This window comes from Ursus maritimus, unplaced genomic scaffold, assembly GCF_017311325.1.
Source record: "Ursus maritimus isolate PB19 unplaced genomic scaffold, ASM1731132v1 scaffold_6, whole genome shotgun sequence".
Taxonomy (NCBI): Eukaryota; Metazoa; Chordata; class Mammalia; order Carnivora; family Ursidae; genus Ursus; species Ursus maritimus.
This window is the reverse complement of record NW_024426774.1, coordinates 36,100,829-36,126,492: the sequence shown is the minus strand read 5'-3', so window position 1 is coordinate 36,126,492 and position 25,664 is coordinate 36,100,829. Positions and strand designations below refer to the sequence as shown.

At 44.9% G+C, this 25,664-nt stretch overlaps 1 protein-coding gene and 1 pseudogene across 1 annotated transcript; both read right to left on the bottom strand.

Moving 5' to 3' along the window:
* Positions 1–584: 584 nt before the first annotated feature.
* POLR1B (RNA polymerase I subunit B) lies at positions 585–25,054 on the bottom strand. The gene is made up of 15 exons (XM_008700122.2): positions 23,900–25,054; positions 20,395–20,562; positions 20,014–20,160; positions 18,515–18,647; positions 17,478–17,614; positions 16,503–16,726; positions 15,414–15,585; positions 13,321–13,492; positions 12,289–12,570; positions 11,238–11,371; positions 8,229–8,399; positions 7,258–7,414; positions 3,756–3,952; positions 2,875–3,128; positions 585–2,003 (listed from the first exon to the last, which is right to left on the bottom strand). Exons 1-15 carry the CDS (start codon positions 24,074–24,076, stop codon positions 1,121–1,123), a joined length of 3,408 nt encoding a protein of 1,135 aa, XP_008698344.1. The 5' UTR covers positions 24,077–25,054; the 3' UTR covers positions 585–1,120.
* Positions 21,873–23,884, bottom strand: LOC121101004 (annotated as a pseudogene).
* Positions 25,055–25,664: the final 610 nt, after the last annotated feature.

The window sequence follows — 25,664 nt, the reverse complement described above, 5'->3', positions numbered from 1 at the left end:
ACACATCCAGTGGAATATTGTTCAGCCTTAAAAAAATAAGGAAACCTTGCCATATGCAACAACATGGCTAAAACTGAAGGACATTATGCTAAGTGAAATAAGCCTGTCACAGAAGCACAAATACTGCATGATCTCACTTGTATGAGGTATCTAAAGGGTCGAACTCACAGCCTAGAACGATGGCTACCAGGAGCTGGAGGGAAATGGGGAGTTGCTGCTGAACAGGCGTGAAGTTCCACGGATACAAGATGAGTCAGTTCTCCCTGTGGTTAACCATACTCTATCGTACACCTAAACGTGTGTTAAAAGGGTAGATGTCAGGGGCGCCTGGGTAGCGCAGTCATTAAGCATCTGCTTTCAGCTCAGGGCGTGATCCTGGCGTTCCCGGATCAAGTCCCACAACAGGCTCCTCCGCTGGGAGCCTGCTTCTTCCTCTCCCACTCCCCCTGCTTGTGTTCCCTCTCTCGCTGGCTGTCTCTCTGTCACATAAATAAATAAAATCTTAAAAAAAAAAAAAAGGGTAGATGTCAAATTCAGTGTTTTTACCAAAAAAACACACACACCACCCCAAAGGGCACAAGGAGTCTTTTGGAGGTGATGTTTATTACCTCGATTGTGGTGATCATTTCACAGGTATACGTATGCTCAAACCCATCAAATTGTACACGTTAGCTACGCGCAGTTTTATGTAACAATTACACTTCAGTAGAGCTACCCTTGGCTTTTACTTTAATGTGGACAGAAGCAAGTATAGAATTACATATGCGGCTTGCGTCGTATTTGTACTGGATTCCTCTGTGCTAGACAGACATGTACTGAAAGCAGGGCACAAAGACCCTGGGGCTGGAAAGACTTCCCTATATATCCTTCTACTTATCGGTGTATCATTTTTTAAGATACTTGTGGAATTTTTGAACAAATTTACTGAAAAATCAACTTCAGCAGTTATTATACTGGTCAGACTCAGAAATCCTGAATTCTTAGTTGCCAGATTCTTGGCTGGTGGAAAACTCAAATACCCTTGAAAAAACTCCAGAGTAACCAAGTCACATCGTCACTGAGCTCAAGGTGTATTTTGTTTTAATCTGGTAGTTCTCCTAACCCAAAAGGCCACATGGAGTTAAATGACATCCAGTTTCACCTTGATGTTCATAGCGGCCAGTTCAGCTACGAAATACCGGAAGACGTAAGGCACAGAAACGGTGTCGATAGTGTCGCTGCGATCACACAAAGTACAGCTGTATTTCCTGTTGCGCATGGCCGACCAAGAAGGGGGTGGCTTCTCCAACAGCGGAGAGAGTAAACTACCACACTTCACGCACACGTGGGCTACCGAGCGATCCGAACAGTTGAAGAGGCGGTCATGGAGGAGAAAAGAGGTACCATGAGCTAAAAGAGCATCCCGCTCCATCTCCCCAAAACGGATGCCACCCTGGACATTTCTTCCTCCAATAGGCTGGTTCGTGACTTTGTCTCTGGCTCCCGTGGTTCTAACCTGGAATTTGTCCGAGACCATGTGGCGTAGACGCTGATAATAAACCACGCCTATGAAAATGTCTGCTTCCAGTTCTATCCCGCTGATGCCGCTGTACAGCCTCTCGGTGCCGTAGAAGTTGTAGCCAGCGGCTTTTAACAGCTCGCCGAAGTACTCTAAGGCCGAGGGCTCCTCTGAAAACGTGAAGGGTGTCGCATCGTGGCACAGACCGTGCAGAGCAGCAGACTTCCCTGCCATGCTTTCAATTAACATCCCGATGGTCATGCGCGAGGGGAAGCCGTGAGGATTGAACAGGATGTCGGGGACCATCCCGCTCTCGGTGAACGGCATGTCCTCCGCTGGCCACAACCTGCTCAAGATGCCCTTCTGCCCGTGGCGACTAGCGAATTTATCTCCGATAGTTGGGTTCCGGGGGACTCTCATCGTGATGCAAATACACTTGAACTTCCCACTGCCGGTGTCATTACTGCACACTTTGATGTTATCCACAATGCAATTTTCTTTACTCCTGGGGGAAAAAAAGCAGACGGAAGGTCAAACTGTTTTCTTTAAAATGACAAAGACACCTAAGTTTTATTGACATAATTAGTGCTTCATCTTCGTAAGGGATATTTGTAAAACTTACTCTCACATCTATTCTCCAGTCCAAATAGAGTTGGTATCCCTCAGAGTGTTTACAAACAGGGCTACCATTCTGTTCGCGACCTAACTCTGCTCATCTGAAAGGACAGCAACAGAGACCACCAGAACACGATTACGAAGACCNNNCTGCTGAAACCATTTCATAGATGTCAAATAAGCTACACATTTTTTACTTTGAACAAGAGGCATCATGAACTTGACTTTTTTAGCTAGGGAAATCCCTAACAATATGCATGAGAGAGATGATCAAGTCTGAATGGCCTAGTTTTAAAAGTCACAGGCAGCCTGTCAAATCATAACAGACAAGAGAAGTAGAAAAACAAAGGCCGTCCAGCAGACACAGAACCTTGTCTCATATAAGAGACGCCGATTCAGTTATGACTGAGTTACTAACTGAGCTACCACTTATATCTTCTCCAAAATTCTCCTGTTACAAGATAACTTTCACTGACCTCCGCAATTTCAGTGAGAAACAGCCTTTAAAAAAGAGCACTGGGGGGCGCCTGGGTGGCATAGCGGTTAAGCGTCTGCCTTCGGCTCAGGGTGTGATCCCGGCGTTATGGGATCGAGCCCCACATCAGGCTCCTCTGCTATGAGCCTGCTTCTTCCTCTCCCACTCCCCCTGCTTGTGTTCCCTCTCTCGCTGGCTGTCTCTATCTCTGTCAAATAAATAAATAAAATCTTAAAAAAAAAAATTTAAAAAAAAATAAAAAAGAGCACTGGGTACCCGAACTTACTTATAGTACGTCACGAAGCTTTCCCCGGTGTTGAGGTTCAGGTAGCTATAATACGGCTCTCCGTACTGTAGCTGTGCCCCGATAAACGGCAATCCGTCATCGTCCAACTTCTGCAAAACCCGCGGGTCACCAGGTTTGACTCCAAACACCAGACTATCATCTCCTTGTTTAATTTTTTCAGAAAGATCTATGAACTCAGACTTGTAGACACTTCCATGGGCAAAGCCTCGTTCCCAGGAGGCCTTATTCACAATCTACAAGGTCAAAGAATCATTCATTTAAGAGACTGCGGCCAAATGGGGATTTTCACAATAAAAATGGTTAGAATTAAAATACTTGGTTTAGGGTAACTGGCATTCTACTCTAAAAACTCCAAATTTTCAGGAGCGCCTGCATGCTTAGTCAGTTAAGCATCTGCCTTTGGCCTAGGTCCTGATCCCAGGACCCTTGGATCGAGCCCCGTGGCAGGCTCCCTGCTCAGTGGGGAGTCTGCTTTTCCCTCTCCCTCTCCCCTCCCCACTGCTTATGCTCTCTCTCTCTCAAAGAAATAATAAGTAAAATCTTAAACAAAACACTCCACATTTTCCAAGCCACCTCACTATTAAAACCCACTTATACATGGCTTACAACCTAATCATGCATAAATATAAAAGGTAGATTTATCCAAGACTATATTCATTCAATATCTACTCATACTATGCACTCAAATACGCACAATATATGCATATCTGAATATTTAGTGACTATCCCTCAGGGCTTGCCAGTTTCAATGGAGACGAGCAATTAATCATTTGACAGAGTGCTCACATGCCAGGACATAGAAAAACAGTAAACAGAAAGTTGAAAATTAAAAGGAATGTACATCTCTTGGTAGAACTTACCATGGCATCTTCCATATCGTAGCCAGTGTAAGAAATAACAGCAACGATGGCATTTGTCCCAATTGGATAGTTATCCATGTCATAGTAATCATACATGTATGGTCTCACTAAGGGGCTTTGTGGAGTCTGAAGACGATACAGTTTATTATCTGATCGAGCTTGGTAAGTAAGAAGTGGAAAGCCCATGGTTTGCTTCCCTACAAAGGGAAAAAAACCCTTAGCATCTTGTTTTTTCCCCTTGATTATAAAGGTCATATATTAAATTGGAAACAATAAAACATTCACCATAGGGGAATGATTAAATCCATCGTGGTGGTTCTGCTCACTGCAGACTAATACACGGCCTGAATGAAGCAGAACCACACGTATCCATGTAAGCAGACCATGAAAACAATGCTGAGAAAGCACAGGAGGACATTAACATTATACGATCTATGTACATTTGTAACACATCCCAGACAATGCCATACTAGTTTGTGGACATGTGTACAACGTAAGAAAAACATAAAAAGGGGATAATACAGGATATATATAAACTACAGGGTATTACTAGTGGAGGAAGAGAAGGGGTGAAAAGGGGACAGTAACCATTATCAGATTACTTTCTTAAACACACAGTGCAAAATGTCAATATTTGTTAATTCTGGGTGTGGGGTACACAGGGTAGGGAAGTTTAAGACTTCTTTCTACTACTTTACATTATAGAGAATCAATCTGAAACAAAATGATTTTTAAGACTATATGTGTGTGTGTGTGTGTGTGTGTGTGTGTGTATATATATATATGTGTGTGTGTGTGTGTGTGTGTATATATAATTTTAAAATATAGAAAAGGAGACTTCCAGCTTCCAGTAACAGAAGGCTACTCCTACAAGACCACATTCAGCACATAAGACCCAGAACAATACAAAACAAAAAACCACCACAGGGCGTGCGCGCATGCCCACGCCCACCCACACCCACACCCACACCCAGAGTCTGAAAGCACTGGAGAGTAACCAAAAGCAGTGAGAACTGGAGAGTCATTTACACTTGGACAAAAGAAACGGAACACAGTGAACTACTAGCTTTTTCAGTTTTTAATGTTTTTCTTTGTTTTGGCCTGATGGTGCAGTCACTACAGTGGCTACAACCTAGATAGAAACCTACAGTTTTACTAGCTTGAAGAGCCAAGGAATAGAGTTCAGAACACAACAGCAACTGGATAGTAAGGGGGGAAGTTTTAGAAACGAAAAACCATAAAGGGAGACCCTTACATTCTACATATAAACTGAGTCCAAATCTTTGGTGGACTGAACTCTGTATGCATGGGACAGATCTAAGCACCCCCCTAAGGCTAAAAGAACATACTTTAACCCCTGTGTTCAGCTACCTATCAGTTGAATCTAAAAACCAGTCCTCTTCAAAGGAACATAACAGAACCCAGAGTCTTAAAACCTATCACTCACAATGTTCCTGATATGATCCAACAGTACTAGAAATACAAAGAAACAGGAAAACACAACCCATACGCAAGAAATAATGTAATCAATGGAGATTAATCCTGAGATGACCAAGATGTTGGAATTAGCGGGGTACCTGGGTGGCTCAGGTCGAGCCCCACGTTGGGCTCTCTGCTCAGCAGGGAGTCTGCTTCTGCTTCTCCCTCTCCCTCTGGGTACGAGAGCACTCTCTCTCTAATAAATGAATAAATAAATCTCAAAAAAAAGGTGTTAGAATTAGCAGACAATGGTTTTGTTTTTGTTTTTTTAAGATTTTATTTATTTATGTGACAGAGAGACAGCCAGCGAGAGAGGGAACACAGCAGGGGGAGTGGGAGAGGAAGAAGCAGGCTCATAGCAGAGGAGCCCGATGTGGGACTCGATTCCGGTACGCCGGGATCACGCCCTGAGCCGAAGGCAGACGCTTTAACGACTGCGCTACCCAGGCGCCCCAGACAATGGTTTTTAAAAACGTGTTACAACTATGCTCAAAAAGATAAAGGAAAATATGTTCCCAAAGAAGACAGCAATCTCTGAGAAAACAAAGTACAAAAAAGAAACAAACGGAAAATCTAGGCAGAAAAATTAAGTATCTGAAATAGAATGAAAAGTGAGGGTAATGATAGATCAATAAAAATGATCCAGTCTGAAGAGAGAGAAAAAAAAGAAAAAAAGGGAACAGAAACCCCACGGTTTACAGGGCAATATCAAAAGGTTTAACATGGATGACACATACGGAAATCTCAGAGGTATGAGAGAATGGGGCAGAAGCAGTGTTTCTAGAAATAATGGCAGAAAACTACAAATTTGATGAAATCTTTTATTTTTTTATTCTTTTAAAGATTCTATTTATTCATTCGACAGAGAGACAGCCAGTGAGAGAGGGAACACAAGCAGAGGGAGCGGGAGAGGAAGAAGCAGGCTCATAGTGGAGGAGCCTGATGTGGGGCTCGACCCCAGAACGCTGGGATCACGCCCTGAGCTGAAGGCAGACGCTTAACGACTGCGCCACCCAGGCGCCCCTGAAACCTTTTAAAACAGATTTTAGAAGACCAGTAAAGCCCAAGCACAAAGAACATCATATCTAGCATATCATACTCAATCGGCTACAAACCAGATACAATGAGAAAATCTCAGGGACGGGAAAATAACCACTATATACAAGCAAATGACGACACATACCCACTGACTTCCAGCACAAATGACAGAGACCAAGAAGAGACCCAGGAGTATCTCTTAAGTGTGGAAAAATTATAACTGTCAAATCAGAATCGTACATCCAGTTCCAAGCGAAGACAAACAGAGACATTTTCAGAGAAATACAAACCAAGAGGATTTGTAGCCAGCAACCTGAACTATAAAAAAAGTGCTAAAGGAAGGTTTTCAGGCTCAAGGGATACGACACTTAATGAAAACCGGAATCCTCAGGAGGCAGGCAGAGCACCGGAAGTGGTGAGGCGTGGGTGACAACAGCTTGTGTTCTTCAAAAATCAATTCACAAGATCTCAGACAAATCCAAATCGATGAACGTTCCACGAAATAAATTACCCTTTTGTTCAAAAATGTCATTGTCAAGAAAGACAAAGGCCAAGGATCTAATTTAAAAGACTAAAGAGATGCGACAACTAAATGCGACATGTGATCCTGGACTGGGTGCTACACAGAAAAAAATGTGCCATAACCGGTATTTTTGGGTCAAAATCTGAGTAAGGACTACGAAGCAGTATAATGACATCGATGTTAAACTGCCTGATGTTAACACTTGCCCTTGTTATATGCAGGAAAACACCCTTACTGTCAGGAAACGCACAATGAAATATTTAGGGCTAGAGGGGCATCGGGTCTGCAACTTACCTCCAAATGAAAAACAGTACACGTGGGACAAAATGTTAACAGAATCCACATAAAGGGCTTACGGGAGTTCTTTGTGCCATGCTCACGACATTTCTCTGAGTTTGAAATGATTTCACAATAAAAAAGTTACAAGCGCCTTTCTTGTGTGGATACCACCCCCCCCCTTACCCATCTGGCACTGGTACATGTTGCGAGGACTCTGGTTGTGATCGGAGAAAGGGATGAAGTTGGCGATCACACTCAGCAGGCTGTGAGGGAAGAGCTCCTGGTGAGTGGTAACTCCAGCCGAAACCTCATCCTCAAAGATGGCAACGTTCAGGAAGATCTGGAAAAGAGGAAGGACGAGGAAGTTCACGGCACAGAACGACTGCTAACATACTGACTCTTCCTCTCTCAGAGTTTAAGGCTCAAAGACGAACGAAAACCTTCCCCACTCAGCATCATGAGCACTGATAGGATCCATTGGGAAGCACAGGGAGGCTTCCAGTCAGAACTACTGTTTGCCTGACACATTTCATCCTAAATCCACCCCGGTCCAACGGTGAAGCACAGGAAGAAAGACATTTTAAGGTAGCACAAAGCCCACAGTTTCGCAACTGCAAAGACGTAGGCAAATATTGTAAGTCTCACCGAATGTTCGCACCTCACCACCTGAGGCAGAGCCAGATGCAAAGGAGCTGGGCAGGATGGGAAGGCAGGTAATGTGACCGCCCACCGTCTCCCTCAATGTGTGAGCAGAGTGAGGGGCCATGCGAAAACGGCTCTGTGCTGGTCACAGAGAAAGCAGAAAGTGAGTTCTGATTTTCTTTCAAATGCCCAATTGTTATTAAACAATGACAACACTTTATTTATAAAAAGATTTTTTTTTTTGAGAGAGAGAAAGCAGGCAGCAGGGGGAGGGGCAGATAGAGAGGGAGAGAGAATCTGAAGCAGACTCCCCACTGAGCAGGGAGCCCGATGTGGGGCTCGATCCCACAACCCTGAGATCGCGAGCTTAACCAAAATCAAGAGTTGGCCGCTTAACTGACTGAGCCACCCAGGTGCCCCGATAACACTTGTAAAATACAGTGGTTACTAAGTCTCCGCAAGTTGTACACTACACGAGCACACACAGGCACCAATCACGATGCTCTACGGACCTGCTCCATGGTTCCAATTAGTTCTTCTTTGCCGAATTCCAAGTTGTGCACAGGCCGCACCAGTCTACAAGGAGTGGTAAAGAGGAACAATCCTGGGTACAGACTTGGTTTTCCTGTCATGGGGATAAGGGCCACTTCCATCCAGGGAGGAATTCTTTTTTCTCTCAACACCTGTTTTCAACAAAGAGAGAGTTTAATTAAGCAGGAGTGATGTGTTTTTCATCTATCCCCTGCCACCCAGGAGGTGGGCAGAATGGGAAAGGAGGTCAAATATAAAAAGCAGTATCAGGAAATTAGTTATGCCAGTAACAACCTAGTGCCCTGCCAGTCTCATCACCACACAGAATGCCACTCACCCAGTATCCACAGTTGGCAAAAGCCCTGCCTTCTGGGGGGCTCAGCCCCATTATGCGGCAAAATGGTAACAGGGGAGGATGGGGGAAAGGTAAACCGAGAAGGTGCGTGTGAACACACTAAGTGAAACTTTGTCCTCCGATGTCTAGAATATAGTACGTGAATAGAACATAGTACTATATACAGAATATGTCTAGAATATAGTACTGGTTTTATTTTAAACTGTGTTCAATGAAAAGGCCCTTCCACCTGGAATTTAAAAAACAAAACAACAAAACTTCTATTAATCAACTTCTGGGTAAAATACAAACCCATATTACAGTCCTGTGAAAAAATAATGAAACCTATATATCAGAACTTAAGGGGAGTCACATAATCGAGTCTTCAAGAAAACTAGATGGATTAAAATCTTAATGCAAAAGCTAAAAAAAAAAACCACCAAAAAACAGACACATATACACACAAAACCCCAAGTTAACAAAGATAAAACTTGAAATTAATGAGGTATAAGTACTGAAAAAGGTTCAAAGCACAAATCAAAATTCTTGGTTCTTAAAAAAGGAAAAAAAAAAATCAACAAACACCCCTTGCTTAACCTAATCAAGGGAAAAAAGGGGGGACACACACAAATGTACGAAGAAATGACAACCGGAAAAAATCCAATGAAACTAAATTTTAAAATCAGGGGTATACTCTGCATACCTCTAAGAAATCAAGATGAAATGGATAAAATGCAGTTTACTAAAACAGACCTCAATAGAGGTAGAAAGCCTTTTAAAAGATGATCAATTTCCATATTAGAAATAAAGGTATCCAGGGGCACCTCGGTGGCTCAGTCAGTTAAGCATCTGCCTTCAGTTCAGGTCCTGATCCCAGAGTCCTGGGATCGAGCCCCACATCGGGGTCCTTGCTCAATGGGGAGTCTGCTTCTCTCTCCCTCTACCCTTCCACCTGCTTGTGCTCTGTTTCTCTTTCTCTCAAATAAATAAATAAAGTCTTAGGGGAAAAAAAGAAAAAAGAAAGAAAGAAAGATATCCAGAAACTACACCCAAAAAAGTACTAGAGCCAGATGGTTTCACAGGGGAATTCTAGCAGACTTAGGACCAGATAACCCAATGATCCATACACTGTTCCAGGGCATTGAAAAGAAGGGAAAACGTCCTAATTCTTTTTATAAAGCAGATACTTAGGTCAATTAAAAAAATACACCATGACCAAGTGGGATTTATTCCAGGAAATTAGGATTCATTATTCATCACTGTTATTAGAGAACGATGACTATTAGGGAATAAACTAATATAATACACTCAGTGTGCATCTAAGGGAATTTATTACAGATTTTCCACCAAACACACCCAAGAATGAAACACGGAATTACCGTATGATCCAGCAGTTCCAATTCTAGGTAGACACCCAAAACCTGAAAGCAGGGACTCGAACAGGTACTTGTACACCCAGGTTCATAGCAGCATTATGGCATGATAGCCAGACAGCAGAAGCAACCCAGGTGTCCACCAGTGAATGAATGGCTAAACAAAATGTGCTGGTGTATACCACGGGATACTCCTCAGTCTTAAAAAGGAATGCAATTCTGACCCATGCTGCAACATGGATGAACTTGGAAAATATGCTGAGTGAAAGAAGCCAGACACAAAGGGACAAACATTGTTGTATGATTCCACTGACATGAGGTACCTAGCAAAGTCAGAGTTCACGAAGAAAAGCAGAACAGTGGTTACCAGGAATTAGGGAAGGGGGAAACGGGGAGCTCCTGTTGAATGAGTACACAGTTTCAGTCTGGGATGATGAAAAACTTCAGGAGATGGATAGGGTCATTCTATTTGACTTTTTAAAAATAAACTTTCAAGCGGCGCCTGGGTGGCTCAGTCGTTAAGTGTCTGCCTTCTGCTCAGGTCATGATCCCAGAGGCCTGGGATAGAGCCCTGCATCGGGCTTCCTGCTCAGCGGGAAGCCTGCTTCTCCCTCTCCCACTCCCCCTGCTTATGTTCCCTCTCTCGCTGTCTCTCTCTCTGTCAAATAAATAAAATCTTTTTAAAAAATAAATAAAATAAACTTTCAAGAGTGAACTTATATCTTATGACTCATATCTTGCCTATCTTTAATATTACTTGAAACATAAAAAAGATATTTTGAGGCCCCCTATATGCCACTAGTATTTACAAAACAAAAAAAGTTAAAATTTGTTAGACTGGGGCCTCAAGGAAACTACCCAAAAAAATGCCTTCGGGTTAAAGGATCTGTCGCGATGCCGACCTACGAGGCCAGCACAAGACAAGACTCTACCACTGTAGGGGAAGCACGGGCACTTCTGTATAATTTTTTTTTTAAAGATTTATTTATTTGACAGAGAGAGCGCACAAGCAGGGGGACTGGCAGCAGAAGGAGAAGCAGGCTCCTGCTGAGCAGGGAGCCTGACTCGGGACTCGATCCCAGGACCCTGGGATCATGACCTGAGCCAAAGGCAGATGCTTAACTGACTGAGCCACCCAGGTGCCCCCGGGCACTTTTGGAATTAGCTTCTGACCTCCAGACCCCCTGACCACTCTAGACGGCCCTGGGGCTACCTCAACAATGAGAAAACGACTGACAAACTAAGATCAAGGCATAGGACAATTCACAAAGACCCCAAATCACCTTAAAACGTCGGAGAGAATCTGCAATGCTAGGCGCGAGCTCCTTATCCACCCAGCCAACCATGACGCCATCCAGCAGGACGGGGTAGCACTCGCCGTAGGGTCGATGTGGAGCTCCGTCAACCGGAGTGACGCCTGGCGAAGTGAACAAACAGAACGCTCACGTCGCGATGCTTTTCCCTACCGCCAGCATTCCCTCCAGAGGGGCTCAGCAACCGCTTCGTCATTCTAGACCTCTAGTGCTCGTCTCTAAGCCAGAACATTTCTGTATCACTTGAGTGTTTCTAAATCACTTCAGCAAGAACACACGGAGCAACTAGTGACTCTGTCAGGGGGGTGGGGGGGAAGAGCAGCTGGGGGACAGGGATGTAAGAGAGGCTTTCCCTTCTCTACCTTCTACATTTTGATCTGAACCATGTCAACGGATTAACCTTCCCCCCAAAACCTAACTAGATTTGATCCTCATTATTTGTGGATTCCACACCTGTGAGTTTGCCTACTTGCTAAAATGTATTTGCTTTTGTGGTCATTCCAGGACATTCTACCAAGGCAGAGAGAGCAGCTAGAAGGTCCCCAGGAACAAAGGCTATGTCTCTGATGACATCAGGGTACAGACTAGACAACTCCTTTTTAACTGTCTTCCTGAAAAATGACACTGGTTTTCCTACTTGGAGATGCAGCGGTCGAGCCACCAGATGCAGGGAGAGTAACCCAAAATGTTATTTCTGATATTAAATGCTGAATGCTGCTTTATTTCAAATGCTTTGACATCTTTTGGGGAGATGGTGGTGGTGAAAGAACAAAACTACAATATTTAATTTCTCCTTCACTCATTCTCAAAAAAAAAAAAAAAAAAAAACAAAACAAAAAAAAAAACACCACCACCTGACCTATATTAGAGCCAAGAGACCAGCCCAACTCCTGCCCAGAAGAAGAAACAGAATTCTTGCAGGAATTCTCCGTTCAGCCCCCAAAGAAGCAAACCTTAATAGTTCGCACCTGTTAAAACCCACACCCCCAAACAAGACGGCTTCTGGCTGCACCCCACATACCCAAGCTGCACAGCAAAGCGGGAACAGACGCCGTGTATACAAACTGTGTGACGACCTCGCACACAGCAGTCAAGTGGTTCATGAGGCCACAGGGCTCCCCGTCTGGGGTGTGTACGGGACACAGGAAGCCCCAGGACTCCGGCAGCAGCCTGCGTACCGTGGTGGTCCTCATCTTGGCAAAATCGGCCCCTCTGTGCACACAGCGGAAATGGGAGAGATAGCGTATGAAGTTCAGCTTATCAGCCACAACACAAAGGCCAGAATCTTGCAGGAAGCCAAGACCTTCATAAAACAAAAATCGTTCAGAAACAGGCTCAACTTAAAAACACAAGTCTATTTTAATTTGAGGCTCTGAGGACAAACACCTCAGGGCATACTATAAATCGCAGAGTGAACTATCACAAAGTTTATTAGCTCTGATGAGTGTGGGAAGAGTTTACGAAACTAGTAGTAAAAAGGCAGTAAAAATCCCGATTTCCCAAATTATATTAGCCCCCCGTGTTCCCTCTCTCCTCTACTACTACCTCCTTTGTGGGAAATATTAAATGACTAAGAAATAGCAAGTAACTAAATGGGATTCATCAGATAGGCTGGAGAATATGTAAGAAGTTTTTAGTCCTAAAAAAATAAATTGCATCAGTACCATCTGTTTTAGAAAAAAAGATTTCTGGGCCCTCAATGACCATGTACGTTTTTCAGGCCCTGGTGATGCACCTGGTTTAGGGACGGGCACGTATCGACAGCCCTCCCAGACTACCTGTGCTGGTAAGCGTTCCTCACAGCTCTACGCTGTCTTTAGTATTCCGGCAGGAGCACAGAGATGCATGTGACAACGAGGAGTGGATTTACGGTCTACAGATGCCTTGTCTCAGGCCCTTCAGACTGATACACACTTGTCAAATCTACAACATGAAATCGGTCTGTACTGAAAGGGACAAGTTCACTTTCAAAGAGGACCTCTCTCAGCAATACATAAATCTCCACTGAGCAAATAAAATGTAACCAAAATGAAGCCAATCGATTTAATTTTACCTGTTTTAGAACGCAGATTCCCAGTGGCAAGAAGATATTCAAATGGCTTTGTAAGGTCTGTTCCCAGATTGAAAATCTTCATCAAATTTTCAGTGTTTATGGACACATTCGTTTTCTGAGCCCTCTTGTCTAGAGCTATTTTAATAGACACTAACCAAGATTCCATTTTTTCCTGAAATAAAATTGAAGCCATTACATTCAAATTATTCATGTTTCGTATTTACTCCCACATAATCTGTACGTCTGCAACAAAGGCCCACTGATTTATACATTTGACATGGAAAACGTCTGGCCTATAAACCTGAAAACCAGCCTTTCAATGCACTAGTGTAGGTCAGGCATTCTTAAGACAGAAGCTGCAAACTCCCGTACATCAGCGTTTCTCCACCTCGGCACTACTGACAGTTTGGCTGGAGAGTTCTTCATGGTGAGGGCCGTGCACCCGCACAGAGGTCCAGCAGTGTCCCTGGCCCTTACCCACTGGACGCCAGTAGCACCCTGAGGCTGTGACAACCCACACTGTCTCCAGGCACCGTCAAATGTCCCTTGGAGTGGGGCAAAACTGCTCCCAGTCAAGATTATTGACACTAAGGGTTTGCTCTGGCTTTAGAAAAGTTTTTCATGAAAATGCTCTTATCAAGCAGTCAGAACAGCATCAACAGGCAGAAACAGGCAACAAAAACAAAGCTTCGAGACCAAGCAGCAGCCCATTGTCCTAACGATAAAAACAACTAAGAAGAGGTTGAAGTCTCCAAATGACACCCAGCATATAAGAGAGCTGACAAACTAGTAGGAAAGACTGACTCTTTCTTCTCCTAGAAATGTGAACACAATGGAAAATAAGACAGAAGAGACAGAAAAGAGGAAAGAAAGACACAAGTGAGCATCGGAGACACCGGCAGCAGCTCTGTAACCCAAGACAGGAGGAGACGGGGGGGAATGAGGAGCTAACCTCTCTCCCTAGTCACACAACTGCCTACTGTCCCTTTGTCGTTAACTTGCTAAGGTGAGCAGCTAGCATTTCTTGGGCAGGTTCTGTATGCTGGCACTTTGCGTATTTAAGCCTCACAACAAACTTTTCCTCAAGAAGCAGTACCTTACGGACCACTTGGGCCAAATGCATTTCAGTAGAATTTTCTAGACTTTAGAAAGACAGACTTTGGGCAGGTGCATAAACCCAACACTTATTCTGAAGACTGAGGCAGTGGCGTGTAATCAAACACATATCTACAGTGGAACGCACAACTGTCACACTAAGTAGAACAATAAAAATTATAAATGGCCTCCGACAGTGCAGGTCAGGTTCTCCTGCCCACTCGTGTTTTCTAGGTGCTAGCACTTTTTGGACTTAGAAATGCAGTCGAGTGACTGGGGACTTGGATGTCAGGGCTGCACCCGACAAAGCAAGAGAAGCCGGAGAGGCATCTCAGAAGCTTCCTGGGAGGTTCACCAGCCCCTCCGGTGCAAGGTTGAGGCGTATAAAGCGGAGCAGACAGTGGCTAGGGCAGGGAGGGGAGACACGGCAGGCAGACACCACAGAAGATGAAGAATGGCGCCCACCCGATCTGTTGTCAAGTTCAGCAAGGGAAGCCTTGCGAGCTCTCTCACTCCCTCGCCATTAAGAAGCCCTCAGAACCAAGCACAGAAATCACAGGACACATCAATCCCTGTGGCAGCACTCAGTGAGATGGCTCATGAAGTCTGCAATTCAGGTGACGTCACTGTCGTGTACCTTCCTGAAGATTCTTACCATGTCGCACACTCAGAGGTTCAGAAGCTTAAAACAAAGCCGGTGCAAAAGCAAGGAAATCACACACGTTAGGCCAGTCACGTGTTATCATTAACGTGATGACTAAGATGTGATGCTGTCTTCACTTAGCCTCTAAGAACCATGAAGGAAATTTCCAAATTTGGTATAAATGAAGATCTCTGATAAAGTCCCTTACTGCTCAGCAAACAGACAAAAAGAAAAGGCAGACTATGTAAAACGCCCAGACCGCAAATCATAAACACACAGGAACAATACTGCCGGAAAGTGCCACACCATTCCACGAGAGGGACAGCCGCCCAGGATGACAGCAGCAGGTGCTTACCTTCAGAAACATAAGGAAGAGCTGACCGGGCGTCAGGACTTCTTGATTCACTAAACTATCAGGATTGTCCTCCATGCACTCTCCTTTGGCTAAGGCAAAGAGCTTCCGGGTCATGAGACAAAGCATATAGAACTTTTCAGTATTGGATTTCAAGTGGATACAGATGCACTGGCTGTCAAAAGAGAAAGCAAAGCTTAAAACCATCCGGCTGCTACTAGAACCTGATGGTCTACTGACCAAGGCGCCCAAGTCCCGTTTACCTAGAAGCGCCTACTCATCGTCAAAGAACTGCTTTTCACCTTCCCTGGCAACATGGCGTGACAAGCACCATGTGGCCATTTACATTTAAATTCATTAAAATTAAATAAACTTCAGAATTCAGGGGCACTTGGGTGGCTCAGTCAGTTAAGCATCTGCCTTCAGCTCAGGTCATGATCTCAGGGTCCTGGGATCGAGCCCCGCCTCGGGCTCCCTGCTCAGCGGGGAGCCTGCTTCTCCCTCTGCCTGCTGCTCCCCCTGCTTGTGCTCTCTGTCTAATAAATAAATAAAATTTAAAAAACAAAAACAAAACTTCAGAACTCAGTTTCTCAGTTGCACTGGCCATTCCAGGGCTCAAGCTGGGACCTGTGGCTACATAAAGGGATGGTGCTAAGAACTATACGGTGGTTACAGAACACGGAGTCCTTGCCTTGGGGAAAGAAAGGGCCATGGTGCCCACAACTTTCAGATGTTGCAGAAAGAAAACCGTTTATCCACGTGCAGAGAAATTAAGAAAGCAAATATAGTAAAAATGATAACAACTGGTGAACAAAGTGTCCACTGTACTATTTTTGCAGCAGTTCTGGAAGCTTGAAGTTGTGTCAAAACGTAAGTGTAAAAGTACAATACAATAAAATGAAACTACCATAAAAAGAAAAGGTGAGGATGGCCAGAGAAACAGAGCTGGCCCCTCCTTCCTTAGGCCACAATCCTACCCGCAGGGCCGTTCTGAGTCCCAGACGACCCACCAGCCCTGTAACTACAATCAATACAGAGAACCACTGACGGCTTCCGTGCCACAAAAAGCAGTGTAAGCAAAAGCACACATACTTAAACAGAAACTCGGCAGCTTGCTCATTCGGGTACCAGTCAGGAAGACTGAGCTTCACTCTGAAGCGTTCCCCTAGGTAGTTAAGGACCTGTTTTTGTGTAGAACAGCCCTCTTCCATCACGATCCTCAACATCTGAGAAACAGAGTTCCTAAAGAAAGAGTCCTCCTCTTTGCCTTTGATGAGCTCCTGAAAAATCTGATAATCAGAGAAGCTGACAAGTGCCTAGAACAGAAAAAAAGGTTTTCTTTTGAATTGCCCGTAATAACTAAACCATTTCACCCGTTCGGTAACAATTCTGTATTTTTCTAATACCCGAGAAAAATTAGCACTCCACTATTGGTGAATCGAAATGAACTCTCCGAGATAAGGCCTGGCTTGTATGATAAGAAGACGGCAAGATGGCTCCAGTGATCCTTGCCTTCTGGTACTCCCAGCCTTACACAGCCTCCTCCCACACTAAGTCAGTGCCGGCCCGTGTGACCGAGACAATATGGTGAAAAAGTGGATGTGTGACTCTCAAGGACAGATCATAGAGGGGACTGTGGGTTCAGCCTTGCTCTCCTGGGGAAGACAGCTACCTCAAGTAGCCTGCAGAAAGGCTCACATGGAGAAGAACTGGGACCTCCTGCCAACAGCCCGCACTGATGTGCCAGCCGTGAGTGACCACCTTAGAAGTGGACCCTCCGGCCCTGGTCAAGCAGCCCCTACTGACATCTCACTGCAACTCCTGAGACCCTGAGGCAGACGTGCCCCCAGCCCGAGCCACTCCCAGATTCCCGGCCACAGAAACAATAAGAGGGAAATGTTTACTGATGGTTTAAGCCACTGAATTTTGGGCAATTGTGATGGAGCAGTGCACAGCTGGTATAGCAGGAACTCCGCTGAGGAGACCCCATCCATCCGTTCTGCGAAGAATGTGACCCCGCCCCGTGAAGCTCTTCGTAACAAAAGAAATGTATTCATGAAGTCATACCTTAAGTGCAAATCCCAAAGGAAGAAAAAACAGTTCTTTCCGATAAATGAAGTTCAACATAACTGTGCCATTTTCCAAGTAGTGAAGGTTCATATTGACCGCAGAATGTTCCTCCCTCACACAGTGCATTGACACTCCTATTGAAACAAAGCAAGAAGTCAAAAACTCAGTAATACCATAATTGCTTTCATCATTTTTTTTTTCTGAATTATTTTTACCCTCTTAAAAACTGAGCCATATCACCAAGGTTAGCCAAGACTGGCAACTAAAAATGTCACCAGACCTTGCCAAATGTCCTCTAGGGTGCAAAATCTCCCGGGTTGAAAACTACCCAAAGTAACTAAAGTGCCAAATGTAATAGGACTTCAAAGTTTCCTTCCGGAGCAGGGTCCATGTCTTATAACACATTATATCACTAGCACCCTGCAGAGTCTGATCATATTGCACTTTATATTCCCCATACCCTGTGGAATCTGGTCAAGAGATGATGGCTTGACCCAAGATTCAAATGGAGAAAAGCGGAATTTTATAGATTTTGTTTCAGCGTTAAACAAAGATTGCTAAGACATTCTGCATCAGTGATGCAGAAGAATAAATGACTAGGCATTCTGACTTGCTGAGACGCTATTATTCTAGATACAGTATGTACAGCTATCATAAAGGCTGATTTTTAGCTCAATTATTGGAATAAATTATTTAATTGCAGGGTTGCCCAAGACTCTAAGATGTTGTCTTATGAAGCCAGGCACTGTCATAGAGAGTGCTTGGAGGCCAGGTGGCTGTCAGCCAGGGACCCCAGGAGGAATGCCACGGAAGCCTGCACCAGAAGACTTCTGAGGCCCATACTTACCTCTGGTTAAGTCAGGCCAACCTCCATCTCCGTAAGTAATACCATAAATACATGTGTTCTTTCAATGTGAAAAAAAATGATACATAATAAAAAGTAGGGTTTCCCACTATAAAATCTTAACACAGAAATGCTTACTAGAAACACAAAACTTTTTTAAGAGAACATTCCAAAAGTCACTACCACTTACCATACTGAGTATAGCCAGGCCCTCTGGTTTTCCATTTTGGTCTTATCATTGCAATGGGGAAATTCCTCCGAGGCATAATCAACATTCGGATGACTTTTTCAATGCCATTGATTATAAAATAGCCTCCCATTTCCTGCCAAAGAGATGAATTCTAATTTGTTAAACAGTGATATGTTACTTGTGAACACGAATCTAACTGCCAGATGTAGTGCAACCTGCCGAGAGGCACACAGAGGCGAAAGGGTCTACAGATCCCTCGGAAACTGTACGGACACTGTCCTCGTGTGGATTAACAGTCTTCTCAAGGGCATTAAAAAGGTTCTAGGGACTTGGGAGAAAAGTATGGAAGAAAACCAGGGTACTTTCCTCCACTGGACAGGACTGACCTAACTTGCCCTTTTGTCCCCTAAAATGATTTGTTTTGAAATGATACTTAAAAAACAAAACAAAACAAACTTACTCTAAAGAGATGAATACAATAACCATTTTACTTCCAGGCAAATAAGGTTTCCCAAATTAGTTAAAAAATTTTGTGTTGTTGTTTCTTTTAAAGATTTTATTTATCCATTTGACATAGAGAGAGAGAGTGAGCACAAGCAGGGGGAGCGGCAGGCAGAGGAAGAAGCAGGCTCTCTGCAGAGCAGGGAGCCCCATGTGGGGCTCAATCCCAGGACCCCGGGATCATGACCTGAGCTGAAGGCAGACGCTTAACCAACTGAGCCACCCAGGTGCCCCTGGTTAAAAAACTTTGTACAACAACTCTGGAAACCAGAAATTCAGATTAGCTAAAGAGGAAAATATTTTTTACAGCTCTGGTATCCTATTTCTGTAATAAATAAAAAGCTACTACATACCGACTGCCCCACTATGAAGCAGCTGTAAGCATGCTAGGTGCTCTATGTTACCATCCCATTTAATCCTCATAATAATGAGAGGCACAGTTGTGATGCCCAGCAGAGGAAACGGAGGCTCAGAAAGATGGAATGTGCCCAAAGCTGGTACGTGGAGCTGCTGGGTGTCAAACCCAGATCTGACACCATCACCCTCATCCTGCCCCGTAACCCAGTGTCCCCATTGCACGCAGAGTCTGTTCTCGCTCACTTCAGCTCAATACTGCAAAACCACTGACCGCAGCTGAAATGCTGAAGGGAAGGTAGGGGAAGCATTTAATATGCTCACAGACTCTTTCTGATGGTAAAGCAGACATCTCTACATGTGTATCCTACAGAAAACTCGGGAGAAACCTATCAACTCTTCCCCCATAATAATAATATTCTCTTAACTGTACGGCCACTTTTCATAGACTGTCTCGTTTGAGACTCATTCTGAGCCCTCCACAGGATGCACCCAAGGCAGCCAGCCCCATTTTACCCATCCAGAAGAAAACCTGACTCCCCCTGACAAGTGCCGCATCTGCTCACCCCCACCGCAGGCCTTCTCTAGCGTCACCTGGCCTTGCAGCCACCTAGCCCTGCCGCCCACTGGCCGCCCGCAGGTACCTCTGCTTCTTCATGGTGCTCAATGAGGGCTTTGGGGGGAAGGCTGTGTAAGTTGCAAAGCTTCGACTTCACCATGATGGGAACGTAGCCAAGAAACTGTTTAATGATTCCTCTTGAGATGCCATTCACTGCCCAGCTGATATCAGCCTGAAGGAAAAGGAGAGGAAGAAAATACTTAAGAATGTGGATCTACAAGAATAAGTGTTTTAGAAGACTAAGGAGGAAGGCCGTAAAGTCAATGCTTTTATGCTTTAGATCTAGAAGACGGGATCTCTTAGACGACAGTACTAAGAAAGCAGAACTGGGGTATACGTTGTACTAGGCATCAGCCTTATTCTCACAAACGTACAGTGAGAGTCACACGCTGTCACTGGTACTCACTGTCAGCTTGCCCCGATACGTGCTCCTCCGGCCCCGGCATTCGGCTGGATAAATGTTGAGCTCTTTGCAGATATTCCCTTTTGGAACCATGGGTGGACTGATGACAGCATCCACAATAGTAAGAGAGATCCGCTCATCTTTGAAAGCAAATTCAAAGGGAGGGATAGCCTGAAATACAAGTCACATGATGAGCTGCTTGTGTTTCCAAGGCCCTCTTTCTCTAAGATGCTTCCAAACCCCACACGTTCTACCAGCACCGATGTCCATCATGCCAAAGGTGGCCTATCTAAGAAGATGGTTAAAGCTACAACCATTCTCCTCATACTCCAAGTCCCTAAAACGACAGATGACGCGCTGCTTCAGATCGTGAGCGTCCACTATGTGTCGAATTCGTAGCAGGCTCAGGGTACAGTTGTGCACAGAACAAAGCTGTTCTCTGAACCAAGTGCCTGCGTTCTCTATTATACCTGGTGTCTGCTAAGTACGTGGCAAGACAAATGGGACTGCGGCTAACGGGCAAGGATATGCAAGCCTCCTCCTGATTTAGGACCGGACAGTCTAATGCCCTTCTTTGATATTTGTACATTTCATTCCCTGATGGCCTCGCACTGAAGCCAGAGCCACATAGCTGGTGGCCCTGGCGGTTCCTCCCATTCCACAAGAGCTGTTTCTCTGCACCACTCCCTGGGGGGAGCTCTGCTGTTCTGAGGAAAGGGCATCACTGAGCTCTCCGACATATCAACTGGGAACAACCTCCTAGCCTTCCTGTTAGAACAAGAATGCCGAAAATGGAGCCAAGAATATAAAGAAGGTTCTCCTCCTCATGTCAGTTCAGTTGACCTTTTCTAAATTTTAAAATTTTATCTAAAGCTGGCATTGCTTTAGAATTTAATATTTTACTCTAAAACGAAATTTTAACCTGTCCTATTTAAGGATGAAGCATTAATTTTTAAAAGGGAGAAGAGTCACTTTTTCAAGCCACAGCTGCACCATCTATATCTCAATACAATCTCATTACTTGAGATAGTCATGGTCTATCAAGTTGCCACAGACACTGAATTAGTGAGTACTGAACCACTGTTCTTGGGGAAATACAAAGTTAGGTTCTGAGTCTCTGATCACACTTCCTCAACTGATCAATACATAACCTTGTTTTAAGGACACCTTATTAAATACATATTGTTGATTCATTAACACTGAACTCACAGTCAACAGCACTAACTCACGACTGAACAAAGGTTATTTAACACAGATTTTCTCTTAAGGGGTACGTCACAGACTTTCTGCGGTTGGAACATTAGACAGCACTTTACCACTGGGCTTGAGGGCCACCTTAAACAGCAAAATCACCAAGAAAAAGCACCAGAATGGGAAAAAGTGGACAGACTGTGAAAAGGATACTTATTTATAGTATGAGAGCCTGAAACAAGAAAGCAGAGCATCACCTTCTTGGACCTCAGTTGGCACGATGCACATGGGGCGATTCAAATTTGTCACCACTCTGCACATGTTGGTGAATATTGATTTGGGGATTACAAATACATTTTAGTGAGTAGGCAATTCACAAATACAAATTCCTGAAGAATGAGAATCGAATGTATTCTGAAAAGATGCCTGCGAGGCATTAATTTGGACTCACAGAATGAAGGAATCCACCTCCCCCACTCGGAATTGGGCAAAACTCTAAATAAACAAAAATATGACAAAGGCTATTCTTCCCTTTATAAATGTTAGTCATTTACTTTACTTTGTTTTATGTAACAACATTTTCACCTAGTCTTATGGTACCAGATAAGCCGCAGTTACCATTATCTGTGCAGGCTACACTTTCTACGTATACTTCAATTGAAACAACATATCGCAAGCCATCGAATACAGAAGCAGAAATGGCAATCCAGCTGTCTTCTCATAAGCCCTTAGACATTTAAAAGATATGCAAAAACATCATTTACCTTTAATTTTTTCTGCTTTAGAAAAAAAAAAAATTTAAACCACAGCACTAAGTTTTATGGGATTTCATTAAGGTTAAATCTCTAGAAAGAAGGGAGTCCGCTAGGGAGCACAAAGCTGATGAAACCTCCTTAGATCTCATAAAGAACCACCAGTTTGGGCTCTTTGGTGGGACCGCTGCCTCGTTCCAGGTACGGATTATTATAAGGATGCCACTTTGTCCCCAGGGGCTGGTAGGTAAGGTAAGTTTCCCCAGCCCAAAACACGAACACCATGAAGACCACGAAGCCCAAGAGGTACTTACACATGAGATTTCAGGAAACAGACATGGGGGATGTGTCTACAAGGTTCCTGATATACATGTCAAGGTTCCACTGCATCGGTTCACCCCAGTTCAACCTCAGGTCTGGGTGGTCCCAGTCATAACATGGATCCCTCTCCTTCTATGAGAGGTCAGGGAGCTTCCGGCAGTTGACATACCCCCATGCTGTCATCTGCGTATGGCTGGTAGTCTTCCATCCCCATGTTATACTTCCTAGCAGTGGCGGTCCGTTCTCCTGGAGTTTTGGGATAGGGCCCCAGGAGCACGTCCTTGGTAATGTGGGAGGCTGTCTATGTAACCAACAGCACCATGGTCCCAGCTGCCCTTTAAAGCCATCAGACTCCTGGGACCTAGACCGTGGCTACCGCCATTTTCATCTTCCTTCCCAAAAATATTTTTATTAAAACTGTTAATATATAATTGATTTATCTTTTAAATGAATTAGTGTTTTAAAAATTTCTCAATTTTAATTTCTAATAGACTAAATACTGATAACAAAAGCTCTTTAGGATCCCTCAAGAATTTTAGGAGTGGGAGAGGGGTCCTGGGACCAAAAAGTTTGAGAACTACCAGTCTATATGTTACTCCTCATAAAAATTCTTACGTACATGTGCTTTTTTATTTTAGAGCAAGCCTTCCTTGATCATCTCAATCCCGGACTCTTTTTTTTCAGTTTTAATAAACCCCAGTGCCAATTAACCTTTAATTAGTTACGGGTTTTCTCACAGATACGATACAAATATTTCCCATCAGCCTTATCTTTTGCCACATGGTGAAGGAGTATTAATTAATCTTCAGAGAAACCTCAATGGCTCACATATTATTTGGACAGTTCAAGTATCAGAAACTGAAACTGTCCTACAAGATACTATGATTGCAATCACAAAAAAATCCAGCAATCACAACCACATCTAGTATTCCCCTAGTCGACTCAGACTACAACTGCCAGGCCCCGCGAGGAGTCTGGCGCGATCAAGGGGTACAACTATTTGGGATTATACTGGGACCTCCCAGGCATCTTTCTGGGACCCCAACCCGAGGCCAGTGCCCCACTCCACCCAGGTCCCACTCACCCCCGCCGCCTGGATCTCCCTCTCCCCCAGAGCCACACACGCATCCTCCCGCCCACCTCCCTGCTCCAGCCCCGCGGGGCCCCTCTCCTCTGCCCGCCTGGAGCTTCGCCACGTCGCGGGGAGCGCAGGGGTAAGCGGCGCCGAGGGACGCCGCGCTCACCTGCACCGCGTGGCTGAGCCCTTCGCGCACAGCGTAGTTGAAGGACTCGACATGCGCCCGCGTCAATTCCTGCAACGCTGGCTTTTGCTGCTCCCGTGGGATCCCGTAAGACGGGTCAGTTAAGTGCTTTAGGCTAGGCCCGCTGGGCAGATTCTGCCACCGGCCGGCGGGATCCATGCGTCCGCTTGCACACCGAGAACCAGCGACTGCTCCGCACGCGCCGGGAAGAAGAACCGGCACCCCGGCGCCCACGGCCTGCTGGGAAATGTAGTTCCTCTGGTTCTGCCGGACCTTGGCCCTTCGATTTTATAGGGTCGACTTGAAACCTAAACCGTGGAGTGAATGGGCCGGTCTAAAACTAAACAGAGCCAGAGGGCGGCCGCCTCACCCATTCCCCCGTCCGCGGTAGGAAGGCAGAAACCAGCTTCACGTCATCTCCACGCCCAGGGCTGCGTGTGATCTGTTCAGCGTTTATTAGCGAGCCGATTAGGCCTGGAGGAGAGCGGTCTTCAGAGATTCCGTCCCCTCCTGTTCCCCTTGTTTTCCGACGCTGATGCCTGATGCTGACCCTGGCTTCTGGAAAAAAAGCAGATGTTGGGCACCAGATCGACTGCTCTCTCCACCCAACTCTGAAGTCGCGAAGACTCCACTGCGATGGGGAAGGAATGGTCTGTCCTCGCTACCCGCCTCCCCACATCTAGACCGGATCCCTGAGGCGTGGCGGGAGGCCCGGACATCCAAGGAGACTTCGAGCCTTAAGATCCTTTGAGTTTCTATGAGTCCTATGAATCACTTGTCCACCCAGAATATGGGTTTATCAAGGAATGCCTGCAGATGTTTTTCAACTTCATCTTGTGTGTAACAGTTGTATTCTGTATTGCGTTATAACTGACATAAAATAAACCACACGTTTAAAGTGTGCACGTTGATAGGTTTTGACCTATGTATACGCCCATGGAGCCATCACCACAATTAAGATAATTAATTAATCTACCACTCCTGAGCGTGTCCTCCTGCCCCTCGGGAATCCATTCCGCCTGTCAATTTTACCTTTACCTAGGTCAGTTGATAGTTTTCATTCCTGTATCGCTTAAAAGTTATCTTCTGTTTCTATCCTATGCTGACACCATTAAACCTACCAAGACGTACGCAGCTGTAACCTAAGTTTGGCCTCTTCCAGTTTTATCATGTCTCTGCTCCTTTCGAGGAGAATTCTTCGTTCATTTCCTGTCCCCTAGTTAAGGACTCCTAGAAGGCAAGAGATTGAGGGGATTATTGCTGGAGCAACCACTTCCATCGGCATATAAATTTGGTGCAAAAGCTGCTGAACAAAACAATACAAAAAACAACTCACTGATCCCTTGTCCCTCTTCAACTACCAAGTTTTCTCTTCAGAACTCAAGTGTTTGGTTGTTTTTGTTTGTTTGCTTGCTTGCTTTTCAGATTTTTATTTATTTGACAGAGAGAGACAGCAAGAGAGGGAACACAAACAGGGGGAGTGGGAGAGGGAGAAGCAGGCTTCCTGCTGAGCCAGGAGCCGGATGTGGGGGGCTTGACCCCAGAACGCTGGGATCATGATCTGAGCCAAAGGCAGATGCTTAATGACTGAGCCACCCAGGCACCCCTGTTGTTTTTTTTTTTTTAAGATTTTATTTTTTTATTTGAGAGAAGGAGAGTGAGAGAGAGCACGAGAGCAGGGTGAGGGGCAGAGGGAGAAGCAGACTCCCCACTAAGCAGGGAGCCCCACGTGGGCCTTGATCCCAGG

Excerpts from the sequence above, each read along its gene's own strand:
- POLR1B (XM_008700122.2), bottom strand. The coding sequence starts at position 24,076 with ATGGATCCCGCCGGCCGGTGGCAGAATCTGCCCAGCGGGCCTAGCCTA. Across the intron at positions 20,161-20,394 it reads CGTATCGGGGCAAGCTGACA|GCTGATATCAGCTGGGCAGT; the intron begins GTGAGTACCAGT and ends CTTTTCCTTCAG. Across the intron at positions 16,727-17,477 it reads CTTTGGGATTTGCACTTAAG|GCACTTGTCAGCTTCTCTGA; the intron begins GTATGACTTCAT and ends TTTCTGTTCTAG.